General features: G+C 45.8%; 1 protein-coding gene across 12 annotated transcripts in view; it reads left to right on the forward strand.

Annotated features, from left to right (window-relative positions):
• PPP1R12B (protein phosphatase 1 regulatory subunit 12B) overlaps positions 1 to 27,318 on the forward strand; it is a 209,383-nt gene that overhangs the window by 90,315 nt on the left and 91,750 nt on the right. For 8 of the 12 annotated variants that reach the window (XM_036864294.1, XM_036864258.1, XM_036864265.1 and 5 more), the window contains 2 exons: positions 1,529 to 1,711; positions 25,456 to 25,546. In XM_036864294.1, coding sequence (XP_036720189.1) covers positions 1,529 to 1,711; positions 25,456 to 25,546 — 274 coding nt within the window. Of the gene's footprint in view, positions 1 to 1,528; positions 1,712 to 10,585; positions 10,698 to 10,756; positions 10,905 to 13,983; positions 14,179 to 25,455; positions 25,547 to 27,318 lie in introns of those variants that run through there. The other 4 variants (XM_036864317.1, XM_036864330.1, XM_036864324.1 and 1 more) reach the window with 4 other exon arrangements.

Consider the following 27,318-nt stretch of genomic DNA (forward strand, 5'->3'; position numbering starts at 1 on the left):
CTTTTTCACTATTTTCTTTCCACTGAGTTTATCTTTTGTTGTGGGCACTATACTGAGTGTTCCACAGACATTATTTGATTTAATCATCACAAGATCCCTGCACTTCAAGGCAGCATTATCCCCATTTTACAGGGGAGAGATTGGAGAGGTTACACTCAGCCCCAGGTGGTTCCAGAGCCTCTGATCCCTGCTCTGGAGCTTTTTCTGTTCTGATCCTAACAACCTACTTGTAAAATTATAGATTTCAAAATAATAGTAAGAATCCTATTCTATAATTTGACAAATAAAATCCTTGGCATTTCTCCAGCATAAGATATTGCAGAGACCGAAGCATGTTATGAAGCTAAAAAGAATTCCATGTAAGGTTTCGATAAGTGTAATTATTTTATAGCTTTGTTCCTGGCTGATTTCATTAGTGCTTCCTATAGGCTCATACATCTTGTAAGTCTGAGGAATTATTTGCCTTCATTTTTTAAATTAAAAAATAAATGTAAAATTTCACCTTTTTTCTGAGCTATTAATTGCTTCTGGAGAAGTGGCTTGTATTTTTTAGATGCCACTTCAAAACTGTTCTCATTTTATACTGGCATTTAGGTACCATATTTAGGTTTTTATGATCTGATTAATTCTTTCAAGCTTATTATAATAATGTGATTATTTGAAAATGAGCTTATAGCTACTTATAAGCATTTTGGTAATTGTAAGTAGGTGAAAAAACCAGATTTTTTAGCATTCATTATTTTTATTTCTTTCCCCATCTCTGTGAGTATCAATTTTGGATCTCTGTTACCCCAGCAACAAGCTGTGACATCACAAATGATAGCTTTTTGGGTGGAAAGCCAATGGTTGATCTCAACTCTTTGTTAAGAAACAAAGGTCTTGTTTTCATGTAAATGAATGTAATTGTACAGCTTGCTATTGGAAAGTCTGTAGTTAAGGTTGCATGTAGAATCCTGTTAGTTTTGGTTTCAGTCTCTCCTGTCTGCAGTTATGAATACGGACAATCAGGCATTTGGTTCCGTGGAAAGAGAGCAGTTGCTAAGCTAGGTGAGGTTGCTGAGTGTCTGTCGAGTGTGTCTGGGTGATCCAGGAAGACGGCCGTCCGCTGTGAGGCCACCGCAGGCACTCACTGCCCGGGACTGAAGGGCAGTGACGTGATCGTAAGTGACTTCAGTGTCTGTTGTGTGTGTGTGGAGACCAGATGGTGCTCAGGACTCATTCAGAGCTCTCTCGCATGTGTCACTATCTTGCCTTGTGCCATAGCTAATCAAAAAAAAATTTTTTTCTAATCTCAAGTAAAAAATATTTTCTGTAAAACATAACTGCTTGGGCAGAAGATATCAGACGGAAGGCGTAATCACTGTTCTAAGATTTAAGAGCTCAGAATTAAGAAAGCAGACCAACCACAGACAAATTCTGAGCGAGAAGATTCTCTGGGTAAACCCACCTCGAAGCTCTGTCTCTGCCACTGCGTTGTCAGTGTGCGTGCCTGACCGCTCTCTTTCTGCTTGTGTCCTTTCGATTTCAGGCCTCCTCACAAATCCCAGGCTGACTCCACAGCGGAGAGAACAGTAGACAGTGTGTCTTGCGGCACCCCGCTCTGTGTGATCACGAATCGCGCCCCACCTAGCACTGCCAATGGGGTCACAGCTGCCGCTCTGCTCTCCACTCCTGGGACAGACTCCTCTGTGGAAGCCAGGGAGAGGAGGAGGTGGGTCACGACTGATGTCACTTGTGGGGCTCTGCTCTGAGGGAGTAGGTAGAGGGGTGGGCGGGAAGTGTTTTCCCCAATCGCACACACTTCTGTGAAAACGGGTCTTCATGTTACAGCTTGGGATTTCTATTTTGCCTGTGGGAGATTTTTGGTGGAGATCTTAATTCTTTCTGATTATTTAACATAGATACTTCTTCTGTTATGGATCTAGGTATTTCTTCTTTCTGTTTGTCTTACGAGAGAGATCACTGTCAGGCACTATTTCCCCCTTTTGTGATGGAGCACCTGAGCAGAGAGAAGCATCTTTGGTTTTGCTCTGGGTGGTCCACGATGACTTCTGGCAGCAAAGAAAAGCAGTGGTATGATAAAAGGCTCAGAGAAACAGAGCTAGGATATACAGTTTTGATTAATTTGAGAAGAATACCAGAAAAGGAAGTGGATGGCACATGATGATACTGTAGAGGGACGGTGGCCAACTGTTCTGCAGGCTCCTTGGAGGGATGGTGGGAGCAGCCGTGAGCTGACCTCAGAGAGATCTAAGGCAGAAGCTAAGAGAACCTTCTGAGTGTCAGGATTAAGAGACCATGGAAGGTGTGACCAAGGAGAACAGGCCATTTTCTTCCACTAGAAGAAGTGGTAAAAATAGAATGCATTCCATTTGGGAGTTTCAGATCTACATAAAGACTGAAGCCATAATTATCCCTTTTTTAAGACTAGAAAAAGAGGTCAAATCTTACCAAAATTTAGATTTCACTTTGACTTCATTTTATTTTGAATATCCAAAGGAAGGAGGTGTTATATTTCTGAGTGTGTCTATATGTGTAACAAGTCAGAGTGTCTTTTCATCTACAAGGTACAATGAGTTAAACTTTTTAGACGTTCGTTTATTATAAAGATAGCTCTAAGACATGCATTTTGAGAAGAAATAGAAGGAAGATGTTAAGTTGAAAAATAGTGTTTTTCTTCCTTTCCTCCCTTTCTTTTTTCATTTCTTTACGTAAAACTTGAAGAAATTCCATTTTCTGGGCTAACAGATTGTAGAGCTAACAGTCGTCATCTTTTAATAGGCTTCCAGCCAGGAAAGTTTTAATAAATCAATCTTCAATATTTAATGTCTATGTATTTCATAGCTCAGACGTTACTTAGATACTGTTAGTTTCATCTAGAAACTAAATGCAAAAGCAGTCTTTCATTAGCTGGGGAAAAAACTCTCTTTAAAAACTCCTTCTGAGCTGAGACAAGTGAAATGAGTTAAATTCATCATTAAGATCATGGTCCCTGGAAGGATGCGTAAACCAGGTTCTTTATCAAACTGCATTATTAAATACTTAGTTGCATGAACCATCATTTAGAGAAATCTGGAGAAACAATTACCGTCTTCTGGGAATTTTATAACCTGTGTGATCAATGACCTGCTACAGATTGTGATTTTTGTTTTAGAAGTTCTATTCAAGCCACAAATATTTATTGAGTACCAGCCGTGTGCCACATGTTTTATAGAACTAGGATGTATTTCCTCAAGGAGCAGCAAATGTAAGAATAAAAGAATTAGGTCAAGATATTAATGAATTGTAATATGAATGTGGTATATCAAGATGAGTGCATTTTAGGGATGGCACAGAATAGGTATAGATATTTGTTAGATAAATAATTACTAGATAATAAAATAAATAAATAGCTGGCACAAGATAAATAGCTGGGAGAGTATTCGATAAAGAGCTGTTGGACTCAGTCACTCGATCTGTAGCAGCGTTTATTCCTCCCAGAGTTTTCTGAGCACCTGCTGCTACCAAGCACCGTGACAAGCGCAGACCGAACAGCCGTGAGCTGACGAGTATGGTCTGAGCCCTTGCGAGGTGTATACACTAGGGAAGAGGAACGACGGTAATTACACTTGTGATAGATGCTGTGCCTGGTGCCTTACAGAAGATCCGCCTACCGTAGACTCGCCTTCTCTGGGGGGATCAGAGAAAGTCACTCTCAGGGTGTGATGCCCGAGTGAGAACTGCAGGGCAAATAACAGCCAGGGGAGGGGGAGGGGCGGGTGTTCCAGGCAGAGCAGGCAGCCACCGCAGAGACACCAAGCGGAGGACGGTGCTCGATCCTTCGGAGAAGCTGGAAGGAGACGTGGCAGCTGGAGTGCAGAGAGTGAGGGACAGAGCCGTCTGCGGTGAGGCCCGCGGCGCAGGCAGGGCTCCGTGATGCAGTCTCACCCCCAGCGAGGAGGTTGTGGGTTTATGTGCCGAGAACCATGGTGAGCCACCGGAAGAGTTTTTTGATCCGCTTTGCAGAGATGTGCTTCACACAGCGTGTAATTCACCAGTTCAACGCAGCCATCACCACAGTCAATTTTAGAGCATTTTCATCACCTTAAAAAGAAATCCCGTACCCTTTAGCTGTCACCACCCCGTCTGCCCATTCCCCAGAGGCCTAAGCAACCACTCATCTACTTTCTGTTTCTGTCAAGTTGCCTGCTCTGGAGATTTCATCTAAACGGAATCAGAATGTGATCTTCTGTGACTGGCTCCTTTCCCTTAGCGGCATGTTTTCAAGAGTCATCTGCGTTGTAGCGCGCGTCAGTGCTTTATTCTTTTCATGGCCGGATACTGTTTCGTTACGTGGATACACTGCATTTTGTTTGCCATTCATAGGTTGGGGACATTTGGATTGTTTCCACCTTTCAGCTATTTGAAGAATGTTATTATAAACATTCATGTACAAGTTTTTGTGTGAACATAATGTTTTCATTTCTCTTGGGTGTGTACCTAGGAGTAGAATTTCTGGGTCATCTGTCAGTAGAAGATTTTAGACAAAAAAAAGTTGATGTGACTTACATTTTTAAAAATTCTGCCTTTTAAACTCTGGTTGCAGTATTGCATACGAAGTGGACAGGGGAAGAATGGACAGGAATGGATGTGAGATGACCAGTTAGGAGACCACTGCAGAGGAGCGATCGTGAAGAAGAGCAGTAGCTGGCACTGAGGTAGTCGTTGGAAGAGATGGAAAAGAGTGAATGTGCTCAACGTTTATTTAGGGGGTGCTTCCAGCAGCATGGCAGGCAGGCCCACAAGGGCCCTGTTCCTATGATAAACAGACGAAAGGGTGGCTCAGTTCAGAAGAATGAAAGGGAACCCTCAGGTGACAAAAATGAAGAGACCCCAAAAGCCAGAATGGTCTGAGTGGCCCAGGGTGGTATGAGACCTAGAGTCTGGAGGCTCCGGTTTAGTGCCGTGTGTGGATGTAAGACACGTGGCTGTGGACCTGACTAGGCTTGGATCCATCACCAAGAACCTGTGTAGAGCTGGAATTTTCAAAGGGCTGCCCAGTTCTTTGCCCACGGTCCAAAGATGTGTCAAGAGTCCGGGCAGGTTTTTTTCTTAAGAATATATATAGGGACTTCCCTGGTGGCACGGTGGTTAAGAATCCGCCTGCCAATGCAGGGGACATGGGTTTGAGCCCTGGTCCAGGAAGATCCCACATGCCGCGGAGCAGCTGAGCCGGTGCACCACAACTACTGAGCCTGCTCTCTAGAGCCTGAGAGCCACAGCTACTGAACCTGCACGCCACAGCTAGTGAAGCCCACGTGCCTAGAGCCCGTGCTCCCCAACAAGAGAAGCCACTGCAATGAGAAGCCTGTGCGCCACATCGAAGAGTAGCCCCTGCTCGCCGCAACTAGAGAAAGCCCGCGCGCAGCAACAAAGACCGAACGCAACCCAAAAATCAATCAATCCACTTCTTACTTAAAAAAAAAAAGACTGTATATATTTTTTAAAGAATATGTTTATATATTCTTTCTGAGATTCTTCTCCATTATAGGTTATTACAAGATATTGAATATAGTTTCCTGTGTTACACAGTAGTCTTTGTTGTCAGAAAAATCTTTTATGGGATATTTTTACTACCCATATAGTTTGGAAAGCCTAAGCCAAGAATTTAACATAGGAAGTAGGTCTGTACTCTTAAAATTTTGGGGCCATCATGGCACAAACAAATTCAAAACTACCTTGAAGATAAACACATCTTCAACCTGGGGTCCAAGGGATTTCTGTACAACAGTCCCCACCAGAGACAAACTCACACAGGACACTGTGAACACTGGAGAGGGAGAGGCACCGTGAGGGAGAGCTCCCGGGGCAGCGTCTAGATGCTCAGGATGCAGATGAGCGGCAGACAGAAACCTCAGACCGTGACTTCAGTCGGTGATGTTGACAAAAATTAGTCAGTTGATCTAAGAAGTGGAGAATTTTATTTGAGCCGGATTTGAGGATTATAACCTGGAAGAACATCTCAGGAAGCTCCAAGAACTGTTCCACCTGTTAGAGGTCACGGCACAGTAGCATAAGTTTTTGAGACACAAGGCTGTACGCGAAATGACGTCTTATTGACAGGTCACACAAGCCACGTCTGAGCGTCATCGTGGCCCCATCAAGAAGGAAGGTTATCTTTAAGGCGCTGCTTGTTGGTGCTGGGAGAACGCTGCTCTTCGTGGCGCTGGGAGAACGCTGCTCTTCGTGGCTGAGCAGGTGTTCCTGCCGATGGAGGTTGGTCGATGTAAAATGCAGATACGCCCTGCACAGTAAGGGGGAGAGCGGGGGCCAGAGGGCAGAGCAGATGTGTTTATGTCTGAATTGTTCTGGTCTTGCCATAAAATATGAACTTTATTTCACAGTAACGATAATTAGAAGTGACCAGCTGTACTAAAGATAGAGCGAGCGATCTGGAGGAGCAGTGAGGTAAGTGCATCAGGAGTCGCTGTTGAGACAGAAGGTGTTGCACATGCACTGTTGTATCCGGTAGAGAGCTGCTACGGGAACCTGCGTGTGTAAGGCGTCCAACAGCCGTCTAGTGAGAGGCTGCCGTGTGCCCGGCGCGGGGGCGTTAAGGATCCAAGGTCAGGGAAAAGCTAGCCCGTGTCCGTGTGGAAGGCAGCTCGGAAGCTGCAGTACAGTGTCTGATGTGGGAACAGAGGGGAGTAGAGGGGCAGGGAAGGGGCCGCAGAGGAGGTGCCTGGGCTTGAGTTTTGAGAGGCTGGTCATAACAGGAGGGTGGTATTTTAGAGGGACATGAGAAATTCGGGGAACAAGTTCACTGTGCCTGGCACTGGGAGGAGGGCAAGGCCAGTGCAGCATTTCCACAGGTGTCTTGTGTGAAGTAGGTTTAGATGCAGAAAAAAAGTGTTCTGTGGCCCAGTGAATTTGTGAAACGACGGCTTAAACACAGGTAAACGGTTGCTCCGAAACCTGGGGATCGCTCCTCTCCAGGGCGTGGGGCTGGTTAGAATTTGCAGCAGTTGCCAGATTTCTGTGTCCGTCGAATAGTTTTGTTTTTTTACAGAAACCTGACTGGTACTCCATTGGGAATACTTTGGAAATTGTGGCGCTAGAGAGAGGCGGGCAGGAACCACATGGTGTAGTTTCTGTCTGTGCTGTGCTGAGAAACTTGAACTTCCGCTCTTAGAGCTGTGGACTGGAGTGCTTTCAGCCGGAGAATGGCTTGATCAAATAAAACGTCATTTAAGCCTTTACAGAATTAAAGCCGTTCAGTTTCTCCTTCAGACAAACACACGCTGAAAAAAAAGCACATGTTTTGAAAACAACTAAATGTTCCTTCTGAAAGAGCATGCTGGGTACTAATTCTTCTCTTGAAGCTGCAGCTTTCTCTGTAATCAGCTCCTTGTGGAAGCATTTTGGCTCTTGCTGGGAAATGGAGGCCTGGAGCCTGTGTTGACAGGTCCCGTTGGAAACAATTAGCATCAGGCAAATGGGTCTTCAAACTGGCCATAGCAAGACCTGCCCAGCGGAAAAGTCATCTCAGAAAGAATCTCTGTTTGCAGGGTAACTAGAGCTCGTGCATTGGGGTGTGGGTCTTCCCATGGAACCGGCACACCTGACTTTCCCTTTCTGAGCCGGTTTTGTTCGAAGAGGGGGGAAGTGGGCGCGTGCAGCGCTGGCCAGGGAGCGGGTGCCACTCTCCCTGGGGGGGGGGGTGGCCCTTCGCTCAGCCTGTGAACTACAGATATGATTACAGATTCATCAGTAGACAGGGCTGGATGCAAGTGGTCATTATGATAACAAATCGTGATCAACACGGAGAGGTTAACACTAGATTTTCCTGAGGGATGATGGGTAATTTTTATTTTATTTTTATTTTTTCCTGTATTTTCCAAAGTTCCAGAGTGATGAAGATTTACCATTGTAATGGGGGTGGGGGGCAGGTGAGCTTGAAAAAAAATTAATTCTGTGGACAACAGTCTCTGTTATGATGTAAGTCTGTGAAGATGGCCACAGTCACTGAAGAGTAGACACAGTAGTCAAGCGAGTCAAGGTAATTTATGCAGGATTCCAGATAATTTGTGATTTTGTTACATAAGCTCAGGGCAGGACCTCTGAAAGTTTATTACTTTTGAGAAGGGCACAGTCTTGGATTTACAAAGTTCCTTTTTTAAATTTTCTTTCTTTTTCTTTGTTTTTTTTTTTTCTGAAAAGCTCCCCTGTGACCAGTGTGTTCCTTTTACCTGATGGAAAGGAAGAGGAGTTATGCCCCTGTTTTGCAGATGGAAATGCCGAGGCCCTAAGAGCATGGAGTGATTTGCCTGATATCACACCTTGAGTCAGGCACAGTGGAGACCATAACTTAAGCCTCTTTTTCCTCCCCATTGAACTCACTAACCATTTCTTCTTTTGGATTAAAAAAAAGTTTTGGTCCAGGGGCCAGTCCATCTCCATCAGTGGCCTGGAACACGGCAGCCTCTGCCTTCATGGCACTCCGATCACTGCATCCCATTTTGGGGTTGCTCCTGAGGACGGTAGAAACCACCAGCGTCCTCCGATTGTGCAGGGGTTGACTGGGCTGGCGGACGGCAGGGTGGAGAGGGCACACGGCACGCAACTGGCAGAAGGCGGCAGGGTGTCAGGGCAGGCAGCAGCTGTCGCAGGGCGTGGCAGCTGCCTGCATTCCCAAAGCCCCAGGTTTTCCTCAGCAACAGCGTCAACAGTGTCAACAACTCCCGGGGCTAATGTTGGAGTCTGCGGGCTCCCGCCTTTGATCCTCTCGCCCCAGCCCTGAATTTTACACCTTCTTTTTTATTGGTGCCCTTCCTTTTCTTGTAGAAATGGCCAAAACAGTTTTTCTCTACAAGAAGCTAAAGTTATTTGTCTTTCCCAGATAGCTCACATGCGACTTGCTTTGTTTGGTCTGTTCACGGCCGAGTCATATATACCGCACGTGTTGACCTTCTTGAATCCTTTGGGTTCTTTATAAGCTGGGTAGTTATTCCACTAAGTGAAGCTGTCAGCAGATTAATTTGGCATCGTCTTTGGAATGTCAGAAATTTAAAACAAGTAATTAAACACTGAGTCATGGTTTTTAAAAGTTGTTTGACTCATCTCCCTGTCTCCAAGCTAAAGTCAGGCAGTTGTCAATTCAAGGAGGTGTTCTAGAGAAGAGGTTCTCAAGCTCCTCCAGCCTCTCTCGGTTCTTGTTCTGAAATGAGTATTTTCTTTCCCTAAGAGCCCGCAGCAGTGCTGAGCTTACCAGGCTTTTCTCTGCTGGTATAAGTAGTTCTCTCTCTTCCTAACTAGGAACAGGAAGAGAGTGAAATGTATGCAGCGGTCGGTACATTCTCTTAAGTATTGCCATGCTGGAGGTTTCTGGGTTGCTTGTATGATTAGTTATTATGTTAGCCCATTAGCTGTTAAAGATTACGCTTGCTTGACTCCTTTCTTGCCATGGTTAGGAGGTCAGTTTCTGCTGTTTTGTCGCTGAGCACGTGCCATGTCGTGCAGCGTTGGGTGTTGTTGATTCTGGGGGCCGCTTTTTTCATGTCTCACAAGCTCCGCCATCAGGACATGTCATCACTGCCAGTTGTCATCCCCACACGTGTGTGCATTTGGTCATCAGTGCTCACGTTACTTCTACTGGGTTATGTGCACTGCTGGTACTAAATATGTCTAAATAAGTCTGAAAGAGCCCTTTCAATAACTATTAAAGTAAGTAATTTTTAAATGGTGATAAAAGAGCATGTGTGATTGACACCTGATTGGCACTGCTTCCCTTTCTCGGTGGTAAAGTGCTGGTGCGTCCTGCAGTTGATGACGGGCCAGATCTGATGGCACTAGTTAGCCAGTGGGAAAGATGCTGTTGGTCTGTATTTAAAAACCCCAAGTGGGAAGTGACTATAATGCATGTGGGGTTTCTTTTTGGGGTGGTCAAAATGTTTTTAAATTGATTATGGTGATAATTGCGTAACTATGAGTATACTGAAAGCCACTGAATGGTACACTTAAATGGGGATGTGAATTATATCTCAGTAAAGCTGTTTAAAAATAACACTCGGACCATTTTGCCCCACTCGGCAGTTCTGGGAAAGAAGACCTGGTTGGTGCCTGCTGAGACTTACTACAGTAAGATGGAAGGGCCTGGAATTTTCAAGTCTTATTATCTTTTTTCTGTATTTCTGTTGCTAAACACAGCTGCTGAGACATGAACCCTCTTCATTTCCAGAGACAGTGGCGTTTGTCACACAGTTCCTCAGCACACCACCTAACATTTCAGGAGTGGCGGCTTAAAAGTGCCCCCCCCCCCCCACAGGACACAAGCATTCCAGAGGCAGCCAGGAAGCCGACTGCCTGAAGCTGCAGAGCCTCTGGCGGCTCTGCCCCAGCTCCCAGCCACTTCAGAGTACAGCCAGCAGTCACCCGACACCTGCTGCACAAAGCTCTTATCAGCCTTGTGTTTACAGTTAATCTCCTTCTGATAAAGTGGTTCTTTTTTCAGAGCTGTGAGTGTTGGTGACATGTGGGAGGGACCAAAATTTTGTGCCCTCACTCAAGCCCCCCCAATACCAGGTGATTTTCCCATGTTGGAAGAAGATGGTCGCTTGTGACAACCTCACAAAACGAGCTCTAGTGTTTACTAGGGAAGGACAGCCGGAGGAGTGGGCACTTTTTCAACAAATTGGGCTTCTGGGAAAGCTGCTGCACAGGTGTGTGGCAGGTGTGTGGCAGGTGTGTCTGAGGTGCTTGACCTCTCACCTGTGATGGTTTGATCTGGCAGTGGAGTCCTTGCCGTTCCCGGTTTTATGGAAATGGGAGGCGCAGGAGGTTGATCTTTGTGTTCTGGGTTTGCGGGCCGACTGGTGTGCCGAGCTGGGCACCCGTGAGCACTGGGCCTGGAGGGGCAGGAGCCGCAGGTGAGTGTCTGCTTGGCAGCTCTGATGGCCGAGAGCGTCCTTCTGCTCTCCGTCCGCGTCTCTTCCTGGTGGTTCTTTGGGAAGCTGGCTGGTTGCGCACACCATTTGGGCGCTATGGTTGGGGTGGGGGGATGGTAAGAATAAGATGCAGTGTTTGGAATAACCAGTTGGCAACTATTCTGGTTTTTCTTCCTATTCCTAATTGATTTAAACATGTGTGCTGACTTAAGGATCCCATCCAAGAGATTAGAGTGGCAGAGGACGGTTAAGAATTTCAGGAAGTAGAAACATGCATCTCTTTTTAAGAGGAAACTGGTATCAGTAATGTTATACTTCAGTTGGATAGTAGTACACAGGTGGTGGTTGTATTGTTTATATCCTTTATAGCTTAAGTATTACATAGTATATATTTTAAGTAAATAAGACGGGAAAAATGTCAGATATTTAGGGCAATTACAGAGAAGCTGGTTTAGGTATGTGAAGGCATAGATCGCTCCTTGAGTTGGCCTTTGAACAGGAAATTATAAAATGAAGAGACTAACTCATTGAGGTCTGGGTAAAAGCACTTTGCTTACTACAAACTGTACAGTCAGATTGAATCTTTTCTATTTCATTTTTTTCATACTTTATTTTTTATTTTATTTATTATTATTTTTGGCTGCATTGGGTCTTCGTTGCTGCGCACGGGCTTTCTCTAGTGGCGGTGAGCGGGGGCTACTCCTCGTTATGGTGCACGGGCTTCTCATTGCGGTGGCTTCTCGTTGCGGAGCACGGGCTCTAGGCGAGGGCTTCAGTAGTTGTGGAACGGGTGCTCAGTAGTTGTGGCTTATGGGCTCTAGAGCTCAGGCTCAGGAGTTGTGGCGCACGGGCTTAGTTGCTCCGCGGCATGTGGGATCTTCCTGGACCAGGGCTCGAACCCGTGTCCCCTGCATTGGCAGGCGGATTCTCAACCACTGCACCACCAGGGAAGTCCCAATCAGGTTGAATCTTAATGGTAATAAATGTTTTCCCATACGTGTAAGAAGTTTCCTCATTGATCTTGGTTGCTCAGAGGACCAGATTGTAGACAGTTCAAAATGGGGCTGAGTCAGGCATTTGGGCGCCCCTGCGGCTGGCCGTCATCACAGCCCCATGGGGAGACTGCTCGTTGGACCGTCTGCCCAGCCTGCCAGAACTGGACTGTTCTCTCCCTGCTCCTCCTCTCCTTCCTGTATTGTGTGTCTTTGGCGATCGTGCCACTTTGTGTTCCCTGAACGTGTTTGATGTCCGCGCTGACCCTTCTTTCTGGGACAGCCTTCTGTCACCTTCTCTGCTGAGCAGAGTTCTGTTCGTACCGTAAGAGCCCCTGAGATTCACCCCCCTGCCGGCTTCCCGTTCCCCCAGCCCCAGGCTGAAGCCGGGGTCCTCTTGCCAGTGTTCTTCTGTGGCCCTGTCCTTAGGGCTGGTCCAGCTGACACCCTTGCATCGGGAGCTCCGGGAGGTGCTCCTTCTGCTGGGTTTTCTTCATACCGCAGAGCCCACTACTCAGCAAGGAGTCGGGTAAATGGGTGGGGATGAACAAGCCGCTGTGTAGTGATCCTGGTGTCCAGAGGGGGGCAGCAGAGGCACGCCTGTCGATCCACTTCGCAGAAGGCTGGCTCCCCAAGACCCCGTCCTGTGTTTGGCTCGGTGTGCGGGTAAGCACACCAACCCCATTCCACTTCAGGTGTTTTAATGTAGGCAGAGAAGGTGTGTCCCGGCAGGTGGCGGTTCATTCACGTGAGAGCAGCAGGCACAGGTGGCAGCCCCCTGGGCTGCCAGGCAAGAGCCCTGGTTTGCTCTCCAGCCGAGAGTGCACAGCTTGTGCGTCGAGGTTGCCTTTTAGCTTCTGAATCGGTCTGTGTGGAGTTAGGAGGTGGCTGTCCTGCCGCTCGCGCGTTCAGTGCTGTGCGAGGACTGCAGGTGCGACACGAGAGAGGCCTGCCTGCCTTGTGCCCTCGAGACTGAGGACGCTGGGTACGCGCCTCGGAAACCACGAGGCCGCGTGGGGGGTGGACCCTCGAGGGCAGACTGTGTAGGTGGCGTACTGCGCGCTCGGAGGAGGAGGCGGGTCCTGTGAGACGGGAGGCCGTGGCGGCATCTCAGGTGGCCTCAGACATGCGAAAGGTGTAGACTGGGTTAGAGAATTAGTGTTCTGAATGCTTACCGTATGCCAGTACTCCCTAGATGCATTTAATCCTCATAGCTTTGTGAGACGAATAATATTATTTTCTTTAATACATATAAGAAAATTAAGGCTCAGATGACGGGCCCTGCCCACAGTCACAGAGCCAGTAAGTGGCAAAGCCAGGATTCAAAACCGGGTCTTTGGGACTTCACAGCCCACGTGCTCTGACCCCACCGGTCCGTGTCCGAGGAGCCGGTCTCCCCTGGGCCGTGCGATACCGTCAGCTGGCACTGTGGGCACAGGGGTTAGGCTCTCTTGATGTTTTGTTTTTTGAAGGAAGTGAGTATCTGTCTTGGGAGAAACCACTTCTGAAAGCAAAGTAAATTGAAAGCTTTCCATCCTCTCTGGAATCCGAATGGGGAATCCGGGCTTTTGGAAACCAACTGAGGCATCGTCTTGTCGGCCATCAGGCTGGTCCAGCATTCTGTACTGGGCGTAGGGAGTTTCCCTTGGGGAGGATCCCAGAGCCGGGGCGCACAGTGTTTCCCAGAAGGAGCACCAAGAGCTCACTGGTGACGGGGACGGAGGCGCACCTGCCCACGTGCCTGTCCTTTCCGGGCCGCCGCCTCACCCCACTCTCCCTGTCGCTCTCGAGGGAGGGCTCTGACCGCACTCTGTCCCCCACCTCCTGCTCCCTCTCCAGCCTGCCGAATCGGAGCCCTGCCCCCTCGCCCTTCTGGCACCTCCACCACGGACTCTCCGTGCCCTTGGTCGTGGGCCACTGCCTTCTGGAACCTGTGTCTTCCACGGCCTCTGGTTCCAGTCTTCCCTGCCCCTCCGTCCTTCCCCGCCGCCCCTGCTCTGTGCTCTTCCAGCCCTTCCGCCTCGGCAGGCACCTGGGGCTTCCTGGGCTTCCTCCTCTTCTCCTCCCAGGACCCTCCTGAGCTGCTCTGCCGCCTCCTGCATCACTCGGGTCTCTGTTTCCCGCCTGGATCTCCCTGCGGAGCTTCCCGACACCACGTGTACAGCGGCGCCTGACTTCCGGCGGCCACCCAGAACTCTAGCCGTATCTGGCCATTCTTTTCCTTTCCCACATTATTTCTTCATCTGTTTAAAGTATTGCTGCAGGTATGCATTTCCTTTAGTTCCCAGGTCCTCTTTAGGACAAGGGTATAAACAAATAAACCAAACCACTCCCTTCCCTCTGACCCTAAAAGGCAAGAAAGAGCCTTTCTTGTTAGTTAATGGCTAAGCTGACACTAGAACCCAGGAACACCATTCCTAGTTAGAAACGGCGAGGAAAACCTGCACTAACGCCTGGCCGCCGTGGGGGCTGCGTCCTCTGCAGGAGAATTCGGTCTCTCTTGTCACCTGTCCCTTCCGGCTTGTCCGGGATGGCCGTACTGCATGTGAATGGCAACCTCTGGAGATACGAAAGCATCCTTTCCCCAGATGGAGTGTTGCTGATGGCAGACTTTTGGAAGATATCAGGGGACACTAAGAGAAGCCTAACATAAGACAGTACCCCCGTCCTGATGTTGCTAGATTTGGAAAAAGGAATGTCTTGCTGCACGAATCCACACAGCTGGGGTGCCGTGGCGCTAGGTGAAGAGCCCGTTTTCGTGTGGTGCTGAGGCCGGGAGGCCGGTCCTGCTCCCTTTAGGTCTCACCTGCCAGCGCTGTGACCCTGGGTGGGCGCTTCAGTGTTTGCTTGGGCCTCGGTCAGCTCTTCCGTAAAACAGGAATGATTTTATCCTCTCTACCTGAAGTCTTGAAGTTAGATCATGTGGCTCCTCGAACTCATAACATCTTTAGCCACAGGTCCGTGCTCTGTTCTTCTCTGGCTCATCCCCTGCCCCGTAGCTGTCCCTGCGTGCTTCCAGGTTGATCTTTAGGAAGTTCCTTCTCACCTCTCTGAAATGTACCTGTGCCTGTGCAACCTCATTCACAGGATGTAGTCCGAGGAATGACAGGCCCTGGTAGAGGACCAGTAGGCATTCTGTAATTAATGACCACAGCATCCCGAGTGCTGTAAAGACATACTCTCAACTTGGTTCCTGCCCCGTTTGAAGTTAACCGTTAAGTACCATTCTGTCTTCACAGATTTTAAATGTAGGACTCCCTAAAGCTATTCCAAACACCAGTTTCCTGTTAGTGGGCTCTGGATGAGAGATTATTCTCTCATCATTCTGGGGAAAACAGCTTTGTACTCTCCCTGGAAATCTTCTTGGTTATTTTCCTTTCATTCTTCTACTTAAAGTAGCTTTATTTTACTTAGCCCTTCAAACCTGCATGGAGAATATTTTCATGGGCATTAAGACCGCTTCCCAATGAATTATCCATTTCTGGGAAAAATAATTAAGGGGAGCTCTTTATTAGACCAGGTGGGATGGATATTCTAGCACCTTTCTTTCTTCCCCAAATTGCCACGCGGAGCTATTAACGTGAGGATGGAAACAGTGCAGCAGGAGCGGTGGTGATGCGAGAGCAACAGCCAGGCCGTCCGGTCCTCACGGCAGCCCTGCTGATTTCTGCTCATACCTATTGCAGCTGCTGATACCTTTGCTGCGTAAGAAACTTGGGTTTAGAGTGCTTAAACGTTTTATCCGAGATCACCTAGCAAGGAAGTTGAGGAGCCAGGGTTCAAACCCAGGCGGTCTGATTCCCATGTCAGGGTACTTTATCACCACACTGTACTTGTCAGAAGATAGTCTAGGTCTTTTATTATTATGATGATGGTTTTCTTGATGTTCATTGATGATTTGCTCTAGGCATTTTGCACGGCTTCTTGAGATAAAATTAGCCGTTGTGTAGTATGTAAAGGAGCACTGTGAACTTGAGAGGCAGAGAACAAATTATTTTTGTGTAGTCATGCTTAAATTCTCTGCTAAGTGTTTGAATTCCACTGATCATGTAACCTCAGAGTCATAGCAAATACAAAGAAAAATGCTTCCTGCCCTCTAGGAAACAGGAGTAGGAAACAGAGTAGACAGAAACAGTGTAGACAGGCATGGTAATTAGAAGACTTCAGCATCGAATCCCCTCCTCTGTCACTGCATTGCGGATGTTAGCCTAGTTTTATCTGGAGGCCAGAGCAGGGATGGCTGTGAAGCCACGGCTGCCACTGTGCTTCCGTCGCAGGACCTTGTGGGCCGAGACCATCGTCTTTTCAGGGCGGTGAAGAGCCACGTGATGCACAGGTTCACGAGGCCCAGATGGTGTGCTGGGTGTGGGTGTGGTCTGGCACGGGCGTTGCCAAGTTTTGTCTGTAAACGGCCAGATAACATACATTTTAGGTTTTGCAGGCCATTTTGTCTCCATTGCAAATATTAAACTCTGCTGCTGTCGTTGGTAAAACTTGATTTACAGGATGTGGCAGCCAGGTTTGGCTCCAGGACTACAGTTTGCTCCCCTGTCTGGGTTTAGAAGGTACAAGGGCTCAGGCTCTACTGAAGACGCAGTGTGTCCCCCAGGAAACCGTATGTTAAGGTGCATCACTTCTGTGAATTTGGAATCCATACCTGGGTAAGCGAAAGTGAATGAAAATGTTCCTTCCCTCCTCAAAAACCTTTAAAACTCAAGTACTGGGGTTTTCTGGGTTTGGTTTTTATAGATTTCTTTTCTTACAACTTAGTAAAAGTTTCATATATTGACACAGGTTACAAAGTAATATACATAATATTCATTAAGAATGGACTATAATATACTATATATAGGTATAGAATAGACATACATAGATAAAAATCTAGGCATACGTGTAGTAGAATAAAAATGGGCTTATCTTCATGTGGTAGAATTCAGTTTATTTTTATTTTCACATGTTGATCTGTTTTCTAATTTTTTCCGGAAAAAGCATGTATGATTTCAAATATTTAAGACTCCAAGTGAGGCAAAAGGCCCTCGATTTCACCCCCAGACCTGTTTTTACCAGCTCCATCTCTCTCATTCCGTAAAACTCGCCGGAGCAGGCAGTGCGATAGGCCAGTCAGAAGCTTGCGCCTTCACTGTGGCGTCTGTCTAGGACGCAGAGAAGAGACAGCAGTCAAGAAGTGGTGCAGTGGGGTGCTGTGTGTGTTTGCAGGTGGAGGTGGTGTGTGAGGACGCCGGCTGGTAACCCGGGCAGCATTTCCTGAGGGGTTCGTCCTCGGTGTGCTCACCGACTCCAGGGCTGGTCCACAGCTTTGCAAGTCTGGGGACTCAGGTTTTTCCACTTCACCCAGAGAAGAGGAATCTATTAAGGAAAGAGGCACACATACCGAACTCACAGTGGATTGAGACATGTATGGCAATTCCAGTTTACTAATCCACGTGGAGGAAAATAATCTCTTAATATATAGCCTGGTTGAGAACTTCTGTTTCAGGCTATGGCATATCTTGTAATAGACAAACCCTCCTACTGAGAATAACCAGAATAAACATAAGAAAAAAAAGTCTTTGAAGGCATTGGAGAGATGGTAAGGAAGTGAGGACTTGAGGGACCCAGATCCCAGAGAGAAGGAAAGCATAGGAGGGGAGCCCAGCACCCGGCTGTGCTTGTCCCCCAAGGTGCTGGCTGACCAGTGAGGCAGTGGCTACAAGGCTGAGAAGCTGGGTGAGGTTTCCAGCCATCTCCCAGTGCTTAGGGAACAGAAATTAGAGTTCAGAGACAGGGGCCCCAGTGGACACCCCAGACTTCCCCTGGGACCATCGAAGGGCTGCCTTCTAGCAGGAGGGGCTTGCCAGACATGGCCAGCTCTGTAAAGACTGAAGCCCAGCTTCCAGGCGGCTCAGTCTCAAAGTGGGTGAAGGGGGTTTGCTTACCCCATGGTTTTCACAGTGTGGTCTCCACATCAGCAGCGTCACCTGAGAACTAATCAGAAATGCAGATTCCCAGACCCCCTCCACACCTGCTAAATCAGGGCTTCTGAGGGGAGAGCCTCATGAGATTTGTATTTCACAAGCCTTCCAAGTGATTCTGATGCAATGAAAGTTTGAGAACCAGTTTCTTAGCCTAACTAAGCCAGAGAAAAGACTATCCTCTCTGGAGGATGACGACATCTTCCAGAGCTGCAAGTTATTACTACATTGTTTCATTACAAATTCTGGCATTAATTCAAAAATTACCAGACATACTGCATAATAAGACTGATTTACAAAACACTAAGAGAAAATACAGACACTAGGAACAGACCCAGATATTGATTGTTATCAGATGTGGACTTTCAAATAATCATAGTAAATCACGGTTAATATGTTCAAGAAAATAGAAGACAAGATAGAGGATTTCAATAGAGAACTGCCCTCTCTTTGGAAAGATGGAAATGCTAGAACTGAAAAATAAAATAACAAATTAAGAAATTCAATTGTAGTAAAGCAGCTGAAGAGAGGATTTGTGAACTAGTTAGACCGGACGGTGGAAAACACCCAAAATGAAGCCCAGAGAGAGAGGAGGATAGGAAATACAGGAAAAGTGTAGTAAACAGTAGGAGGGTGACCAGCGAGTTGTGATAGACGTGTGCCCGTAGTTGGAGAAGGCGAGGCGAGGGCTGGCTGTTTCTCCTGGGCACCACTTCTTCCGGAAAAGTGGCTGCTCAGACCAGTTATTCAGAGGTGGGCGTGTGGCCGCCATTCTCCTGAACATGAACAAAGCGCACCTGTCACTCTGAGTGCTGGTTGCCAATTGTAACATTTAAAGCAGAAATTAGAACTTCGGAAAACTTGTACCTGTCACTGTGGGTGATACCGTTGACTGCTTCCCAATGTGGAAAGACTGTTCTGAGACCAAAGATAATATTAGAGAATGTGGGGTTTTTTTTTTTTAACTTTTATTATTTTTTATTGATATAATTGAAATAAAACAATCCTTTTTGGTATACAACATAATGATTTGATAAGCATATTACAAAATGACCACCACAATAAATTTAGTTAACATCTATCACCACACATATTTTCCTTGCGATGAGCGCTTTTAAGATCTGCTTTCTTAGCAGCTTTCGAATACATTAGTGTTGTTGACTGTAGTCACCTTGTTGTGCATACATTCCCAGGACTTATTTATCTTATAACTGGAAGTTTGTACCTTTTGACCACCTCCACCCACTTCGCCCACCCCCCCACCTCTGGCAACCACCAGTCTGTTCTCTGTACCTATGAATTCAGTTTTTTAGATTCCACATACAAATGAGATCGTACAGTATTTGTCTTTCTCTGTTTCTCTTAGCATAATGCCCTCAAGACCCATCCATGTTGTTGCAAATGGCAAGATTTCCTCTTTTTTTTTTTTTTAAAAAAAAATGCCTGGCTTTTTATTTATTTATTTATTTATTTTTGGCTGTGTTGGGTCTTCGTTTCTGCGCGAGGGCTTTCTCCAGTTGCGGCAAGCGGGGGCCACTGTTCATCGCGGTGCGCGGGCCTCTCACTGTCGTGGCCTCTCTTGTTGCGGAGCACAGGCTCCAGACGCGCAGGCTCAGTAGTTGTGGCTCACGGGCCCAGTTGCTCCGTGGCATGTGGGATCTTCCCAGACCAGGGCTCGAACCCATGTCCCCTGCATTAGCAGGCAGATTCTCAACCACTGCGCCACCAGGGAAACCCAAGATTTCCTCTTTTTTATGACTGAATAATATTCCATTAGGTATGTACATGTGCGCACGCGCGCGGGTGTGTGTGTGTGTATACACACACATACATACGCCACATTTTCTTTATCCATTCATCTGTCAGTAGACACTTAGGTTGTTTCCGTATCTTGGCAATCGTGAATAGTCCTGCTGTGAACATTGGGGTACAGGTTTAGTACAGATCGAGACTGCGATTTGGTTTCCTTCAGATAAACACCCAGAAGTGGAACTGCTGGATCATATGGTAGTTCTATTTTTAATTTTTCGAGGAACCTCCATACTGTTTTCCAGAGTGGCTGCACCGATTTACATTCCCACCAGCAGTGCGTGAGGGCTCCCTTTTCTCCACGCCCTCACCAGCACTTGTTATTCCTTATCGAATAGCCATTCTGACAGGTGTGAGGTGACATCTCACTGTGGTTCTGATTTGCATTTCCCTGATGGTTGGTGATGTTGAGCATCTTTTCATGTGCCTGTTGTCCATCTGTATACCTTCTTTGGAAAAAGTCTGTTCAGATCCTCTGTCCATTTTTTAATCAGGTTGTGTGTTTTCTTTTGAGTTGTATGAGTTCTTTATCTAGTTTGGCTATTAACCCCTTATCAGATATATGACTTGCAAATATTTTCTCCCATTCAGTAGGTTGCCTTATTGTTTTGTTGCTGATTTTCTTTGCTGTGCAGAAGCAAAAAGTTTGATGAAGTCCCACTTGTTCATTTTTGTTTTTCGTGTCAAATCCAAAAAATCATTGCCAAGACTGATGTTAAGGAGCTTAAACCGTATGTTGAAGAATGTGATTTTTAAAATTACTATTGCATAATGAAACGTGTCACCATTTGGGAGATTTTACCAAAGACACGCCTGGGTAAGACATTCCATCCAAAGTACAAGATAGACCACTGGATTTCGGCATAACAGAATATGAAAATTCTGTTAACGTCATTTCAGATTCCACATTGCGACTAACCTTGAAGAAAGTACCACTTGTGTTTGACTGTAGGATCAAAGAAGACTGTCCACAATTATCTGAAAAAGCTATTCTAATACTCCTTGCTTTTCCAACTACATATCTGTGCAGGACTGGGTATTTTTTATATATTTTAACTAAAACAACATATTGCAGCATATCGAATACAAAAATGTATATGAGAATCGGGCTGTCTTCTATTAAGCCACCATTAAAGAAATTTACAAAAATGTAAAATAATGCCACTCTTACTAAATTTTTTTTTAGAAAATTTAGTTATTTTTCATAAAAGATAAGTTATTGATGTTAACATGTAATAGGGCTATCATTTTCAGATGAATTAATAAACACATGTTTAATTTCTCAACTTTACTGCCTAATAAGGTAAATATTAATAGATATACCCCACATAAACAAAAGCTGTTTGGGGATCCTCAGTAATTTTTTAAAATATAAAAGGGTCCTCAGACCAAACAGTTTGAGAATCGTTGCTATAGGTGCAAGTAGACCTAATTTTATTGTGCTTCACATTATCGCTTCCAGATACTGCGTTGTTCACAAATTGAAGGTTGGTGGCAGCCTGTGTCGAACGAGTCTCTCGGCGCCATTTTCCCAACAGCATCTGGTCACTTCATGTCTCTGTGTCACATTTGGTTATTCTCACAATATTTCAAACTTTTTCATTATTATGATATCTGTGATCAGTGATATTTGAGGTTACTATTGTAATTGTTTGGGGTGCCACACACCACACCCATATGAAACCACAAACTTAATCAACAAATGCTGTATTTTTACTGCTCTACCCAGCAGCAGTTCCCCTGTCCCTCTCCCTCTCCTTGGGCCTCCCTATTGCCTGAGACACAACAATACTGCAATTAGGCCAATTAATAACCCTACGAGGGTCTCTAAGTATTCAAGTGAAAGGAAGAGTTGCACATCTCTCACTTTAAATCAAAAACTAGAAATTATTACCCTTAGTGAGGAAGGCACGTGGAAAGCCAAGATAGGCCTAAAGCTGGGCCTCTTGCACCAAAGAGTTAGCCAAGCTGGAAATGCAAAAGAAAAGTTCTTGAAGGAAATTAAAAGTGCTACTTCAGTGAACACACAAATGATAAGAAAGCGAAACAGCCTTATCGCTGATATGGAGAAAGTCTGAGTGGTCTGGATAGAAGATCAAACCAGAAACAACAAAGCCTCATCCAGAGCAAGGCCCTAACTCTCTTCAGTTCCATGAAGGCTGAAAGCGGTGGGGAAGCTGCAGAAGAAAAACTTGAAGCTTAGCAGAGGTTGATTCATGAGGTTTAAGGAAAGATGCATTCTCAATAACGTAAAAGTGCAAGGTGAAGCAACAGGTGCTGATGTAGAAGCTGCAGCAAGTTACCCAGAAGATCCAGCTAAGATAATTCATGAAAGTGGCTGCACTAAACAACAGATTTTCAGTGTAGGTTAAACAGCCTTCTATTGGAAGAAGATGCCATCCAGGACTTCCATAGTTAGAGAGGGGACGTCAGTGCCTGGCTTCAAAGGACAGGCTGACTCTCTCCTTAGGGGCTAATGCAGCTGGTGACTTTCAGTTGAAGCCAGTGCTCATTTACCATTCCGAAAATCCTAGGGCCCTTAAGAATTATGCTACGTCTGCTCTGTGCTCTGTAAATGGAACAACAAAGCCTGGGTGACAGCACACCTGTTTACCACATGGTTTACTGAATATTTTAAGCCCACTGTTGAGACCTACTGCTCGGAAAAAAAAAAGATTCAAAATATTACTGTTCGTTGACAGTGCACCTGGTGTCACCCAAGAGCTCTGATAGAGATGGACAATGAGACTCATGTTGTTTTCATGCCTGCAAACACAACATCCGTCCTGCAGCCTGTGGATCAAGGAGTAACTTTCAAGCCTTATTGTTTAAGAAATACATTTCGGGGACTTCGCTAGCGGTGCAATGGATAAGAATCCGCCTGCCAATGCAGGCGACACGGGTTCGATCCCTGGTCCAGGAAGATCCCACATGCTGTGGAACAACTAAGCCTGTGTGCCACAACTACTGAGCCTGTGCTCTAGAGCCTGTGAGCCAAAACTACTGAGCCCTTTTGCCACAACTACTGAAGCCCATGCGCCTGGAGCCCGTGCTCTGCAACAAAGAGAAGCCACTGCAGTGAGAAGCCTGTGCTCCGCAATGAAGAGTAGCCCCCGCTCACTGCAACTAGAGAAAAGCCCATGCGCAGCAACGAAGACCCAGTGCAGCCAAAAATAAATAAATAAATTTATGAAAAAAGAAAAAAAGAAATACATTTCATCACGCTATAGCTGCCGTAGATGGTGACTCCTCTGATGGATCTGGGCAAAGTCAATTGAAAACCCTCTGGAAAGGAATCACCATTCTAGATGCCATTAAGAACATTTGTGATTCATGGGAAGAGATCAGAATATCCGCCTTAACAGGAGTTTGGAAGAAGTAGATTCCAACCCTCATGGATGACTTCGAGGGGTTCAAGACTCCAGTGGAGGAGGTAACTGCAGATTTGGTGGAGAAAGCAAGAGAAATAGAATTAGAAATGGGGGCCTGAAGATGTGACTGAATTGCTGCAATCTCATGATACAACTTGAAGGATGAGGAGTTGCTTCTTATGGGTGACCAAAGGAAGTGGTTTCTTATTCATAGCAGCGCTAGTTACAGTAGCGAAGACATAGAAGCAACCTAAATGTCCATCGACAGATGAATGGATAAAGAGGATGTGGTACAGATAGACAATGGAGTATCACTCAGCCATTAAAAAAAGAATGAAATAATGCCATTCGCAGCAACATGGATGGACCTAGAGATTGTCATACTAGGTGAAGTAAGCTAGACAAAGACAAATACCATATGATATCACTTGTATGTGGAATCTTAAAAATAAATAAATAAATAAAAGATACAAATGAACTTATATACAAAACGGAAATAGACTCACAGACATAGAAAACAAACTTATGGTTACCGAAGGGGAAGGGTAGGAGTAAATTAGGAGTTTGGGATCAACGTGTACATACTACTACACATAAAACCTAAACAATAAGGACTACTGTGTAGCACAGGGAACTCCACTCAATATTTGGTAATAACGTATAAGGGAAAAGAAGCTGAAAAAGAATAGATAATATGTATATGTATAACTGAATCACTTTGCTATACACTTGAAACTAACACATGTAAATCAACTATACTCCAATTAAAAAAATAAAATTTAAAGAAAAAAAGAAAGTGGTTTTTTGCAATGGACTCTACTCCTGGTGAAGATACTGTGAAGGTTATTAAGATGACAACAAAGGATTTAGAATATTACATAACTTAGTTGATAAAGCAGGGGCAGGATTTGAGGGGATTGACTCCAGTCTTGAAAGAAGTTCTACTGTGGGTAAAATGGTATCAGCCAGCATCGCAGGCTACAGAGAAATCGTTCATGAAGGGAAGAGTCAGTCAATGAGGCAAACGTCACTGCTGTCTTCTTCCAAGACATCGCCACGGCCACCCCAGCCCTCAGCAACCGCCATCCTGACCAGTGAGCCGCCAGCAACATCAAGGCAAGACCCTCCACCAGCAAAAAGATTACAGCTTGCTGAAGGCTCTGATGATGGCTAGCGTTTTTAACAATATTTTTTAATTAAAGTATGTACCTTGTTTTTTTAAGATATGCTATTTATTGCACACTTACTACAGTATAGCGTAAACATAATTTTTATATGTACTGGACAACCAAAAATTTCACATGACTGACTTTATTGCAAGACTCACTTTATTGTGGTGGTCTGGAACTGACCTTGCAGTATCTCTGAGATATGCTTGTATTACAGTAACAATTAAAATGTATTGTTAGGATATTATGAACCGTTTTGTGGTACTGAATATGAAAATATAGATAAGATTCCTTGAAAAACAAATATTACCAAAACAGAAAATCTGAATAGGCCTAATTCTATTAAAGAAATTGAAACCCTTATTTAAAACCTTCCCATAAAGAACACTCTAAACCCAGATGGGTCTGTTGGTGAACCCTTCCAATTATTTAAGGAGGAAATGACCCCAGTCTTACACAGATTCTCAAAGAAAATAGACAAGGAGAAAACACTTCCCAACTTTCATACTTTAATTTCAAGACTGGCTGGGTTATTATAAGGGAAAATTACAGGCCAGTTTCTTGCATGAATACAGATGGAGGAATCCTAAAGTAAATAACACTGAATCTATATAAAGAGTAAGTCTATATGAATGATGATACATCATGATGAAGTTGAGCTTATCCCAAGCATGTAGGGTGGTTTTATCATTCAAAAATTGTTCAGTGTAATTCTCCATATTAACAGAAGAAAGAAATGATAATCTCAGTATACAGGGAAGAAAAGCCTATGATGAAGTTCGCACACTAATGATTAAAAAACGAAACAAATAACAACAGGCCCCTCCTAGCCCACTCCCATGGGCGGGGAAGGAGTTGCCTTCACTTGAGCAGCGTCTGCAGTGTCTTAGCCAGAAGCTGTCTCTCTGAAGGCAGGAGCGAAGCAGGGAAACGACTGTCATCACTGCTAGCCAGAGCGTGAAATAAATAAATAAAATAAATAAAAAGTCTAAGGATGGGAAAGAGGAAAGAAAATTTTCATTTTACAGTTACAGATGGTGTGATTCTGCACGAACACTAATACGTTTACAGATAATGTCTTGGCTTATGTAATGTTCACCCATAGGCTGTCGGGTTGAGTCGGCCTGACTTCATCTTAGCTCACAGAAATCCCCTCGGTGTGCAGACGCACCTGCTGTCCCCCAGGGCCTTACCTCTGGTGTGACTCTTCTTCCCCGCAGGTCATATCTGACTCCTGTACGGGATGAGGAAGCAGAGTCGTTACGGAAAGCGCGCTCCAGACAAGCTCGGCAGACTCGAAGGTCTACCCAAGTGAGTGTGACCTCCGTGTTTAAGTCCTGTTTTGTCTGTCTGCCTTTCCACTGGAAGTACAATTAAACAATGATAAAACGTGTGCCTTATTCCAGCCATTGTAGTGAACGCTTTCCTGTTAAATCTTACACTACATAGAATCAAATGAATTCATAGCTACATCTACCCCCTCTCGCTTCTGTTCTTCAGGCGCAGGGCAGGTTTCTCTCCTTCCCTCCCTAAGACTAGTCATTCCACGTGTGCTTAAGGCCCACACCTTAATTCCTGCAGGAGGACAGTCTGGCACAATCTCAGAGTGTTAACCACAGAGTCACCATGGGACCCAGCCATGCTGCTCCTGGGTGTGTACTCAAGAGAAATAAAGCAGGCTTCTACAGAAAAGCCCTACACAGATACTCATATCAGCGTTATTCACAGGAGCCAGAAACCCAAATTCAGTGTCATCTCTGGCCAGAGTTAACTTGCTGTATAGACCAAAATTACGTGTGGAGTGTGCAGGTTCGCTGGAGGGCTGAGCCCTGGGCTCCCGGCAGCGTCAAGGTCAGCGTTCTGGGACTGGTGGTGCCCCAGCGAGTGTTGGGCAGTGGGCCCAAGTGGGGCCATTGCACAGACCAAATAAATGAAGCAGCTAACAAAACTGGAAAAAAACCCTCACAAATTTCCATTGATTCGGGAATAAAAAGAAATGAAGTCCTGATGCATGCTAATGCTGCAATGTGGATGAACCTTAAGCAAAAGTTATGCTGCATGAAAGAAACCTGGCATGATTCCATTTGTATGAAAATGTCCAGAATAGGCAAATCCAGAGAAATAGAAAGTGGATTAGTACTTGCTGGGGGCTGGAGAGAGGGAGGAATGGGAAGTGACCACTAAGGGTGTGGGGTTTCTTTCTTTCTGTGGTGATGAAATGTCCTGAAATTAGATGGGGATTTTGCACAGTTCTGTGAATATACTAGAAAACAGCGAACCGTACTCTTCAAAAGGGTGGATTTTATGATATGTGGATTATGTTTCAATAATGATGTTATAAAAAGAAAAAAGGAGAGTCCCTCAGGGAAGCTTTGAAGTAAGGAAGACATGATCTCCATTATATTTTTGCAAAAGTCGCCGTGCAGAGAACTGCCGCGAGTGGTCTGGGAAGCCTGGAGGCCCGTGGGAAGCTGTTCCTTGGCTGAGCTGGAGATGACAGGCGTGTGGCAGCAACAGTTGAGGGAGGCTGTGACCGGGCGTCAAGGAAGCAGAGGAGGATGGGCCGGGCAGCAGAGCTGAGGAGCAGCCAGAGGGCTGAGGGATCAACCAGGAGGTGGTCCACGAGGGAGCGAAAGGCAGGCTCCAGGGAAGAGGGGGCGCCCCGCAGCTTCGGATGCTACAGACGCCAAGCAGGAGAGCTGAGGACCGAGAGAGGGACCTTTCGCGTAGCCCCCGAAGTGCCCTCCAGGGTCGGGCAGGTGCCGTCCTGTGCGGTCATTGCCACAGCTGTTACTGCTTGTGCTTGATGGTGGTTTGTCTCCCCAGAGGGTGTAACCCCCACGAGGGCCAGACAAGCATTCGTTTGTTTTGGTTTGGTTTATTGTGGCAGACTACACGTAACATGCAACTTAATCTTTTAGCCATTTTTAAGCATACGATTCATCGGCATTAAGCGCGCTCACATTATCGTGCAGTCATCAGCGCCATCCATCTCCAGAAGAGCTTTCGTCTCCCCAGACTGAACCTCGCTACCCGTTAAACAGCTCCCTCTCTCCCCACAGCTTCTGGCAACCACCGTTCTA

This window comes from Balaenoptera musculus, chromosome 1, assembly GCF_009873245.2.
Source record: "Balaenoptera musculus isolate JJ_BM4_2016_0621 chromosome 1, mBalMus1.pri.v3, whole genome shotgun sequence".
NCBI lineage: Eukaryota > Metazoa > Chordata > Mammalia > Artiodactyla > Balaenopteridae > Balaenoptera > Balaenoptera musculus.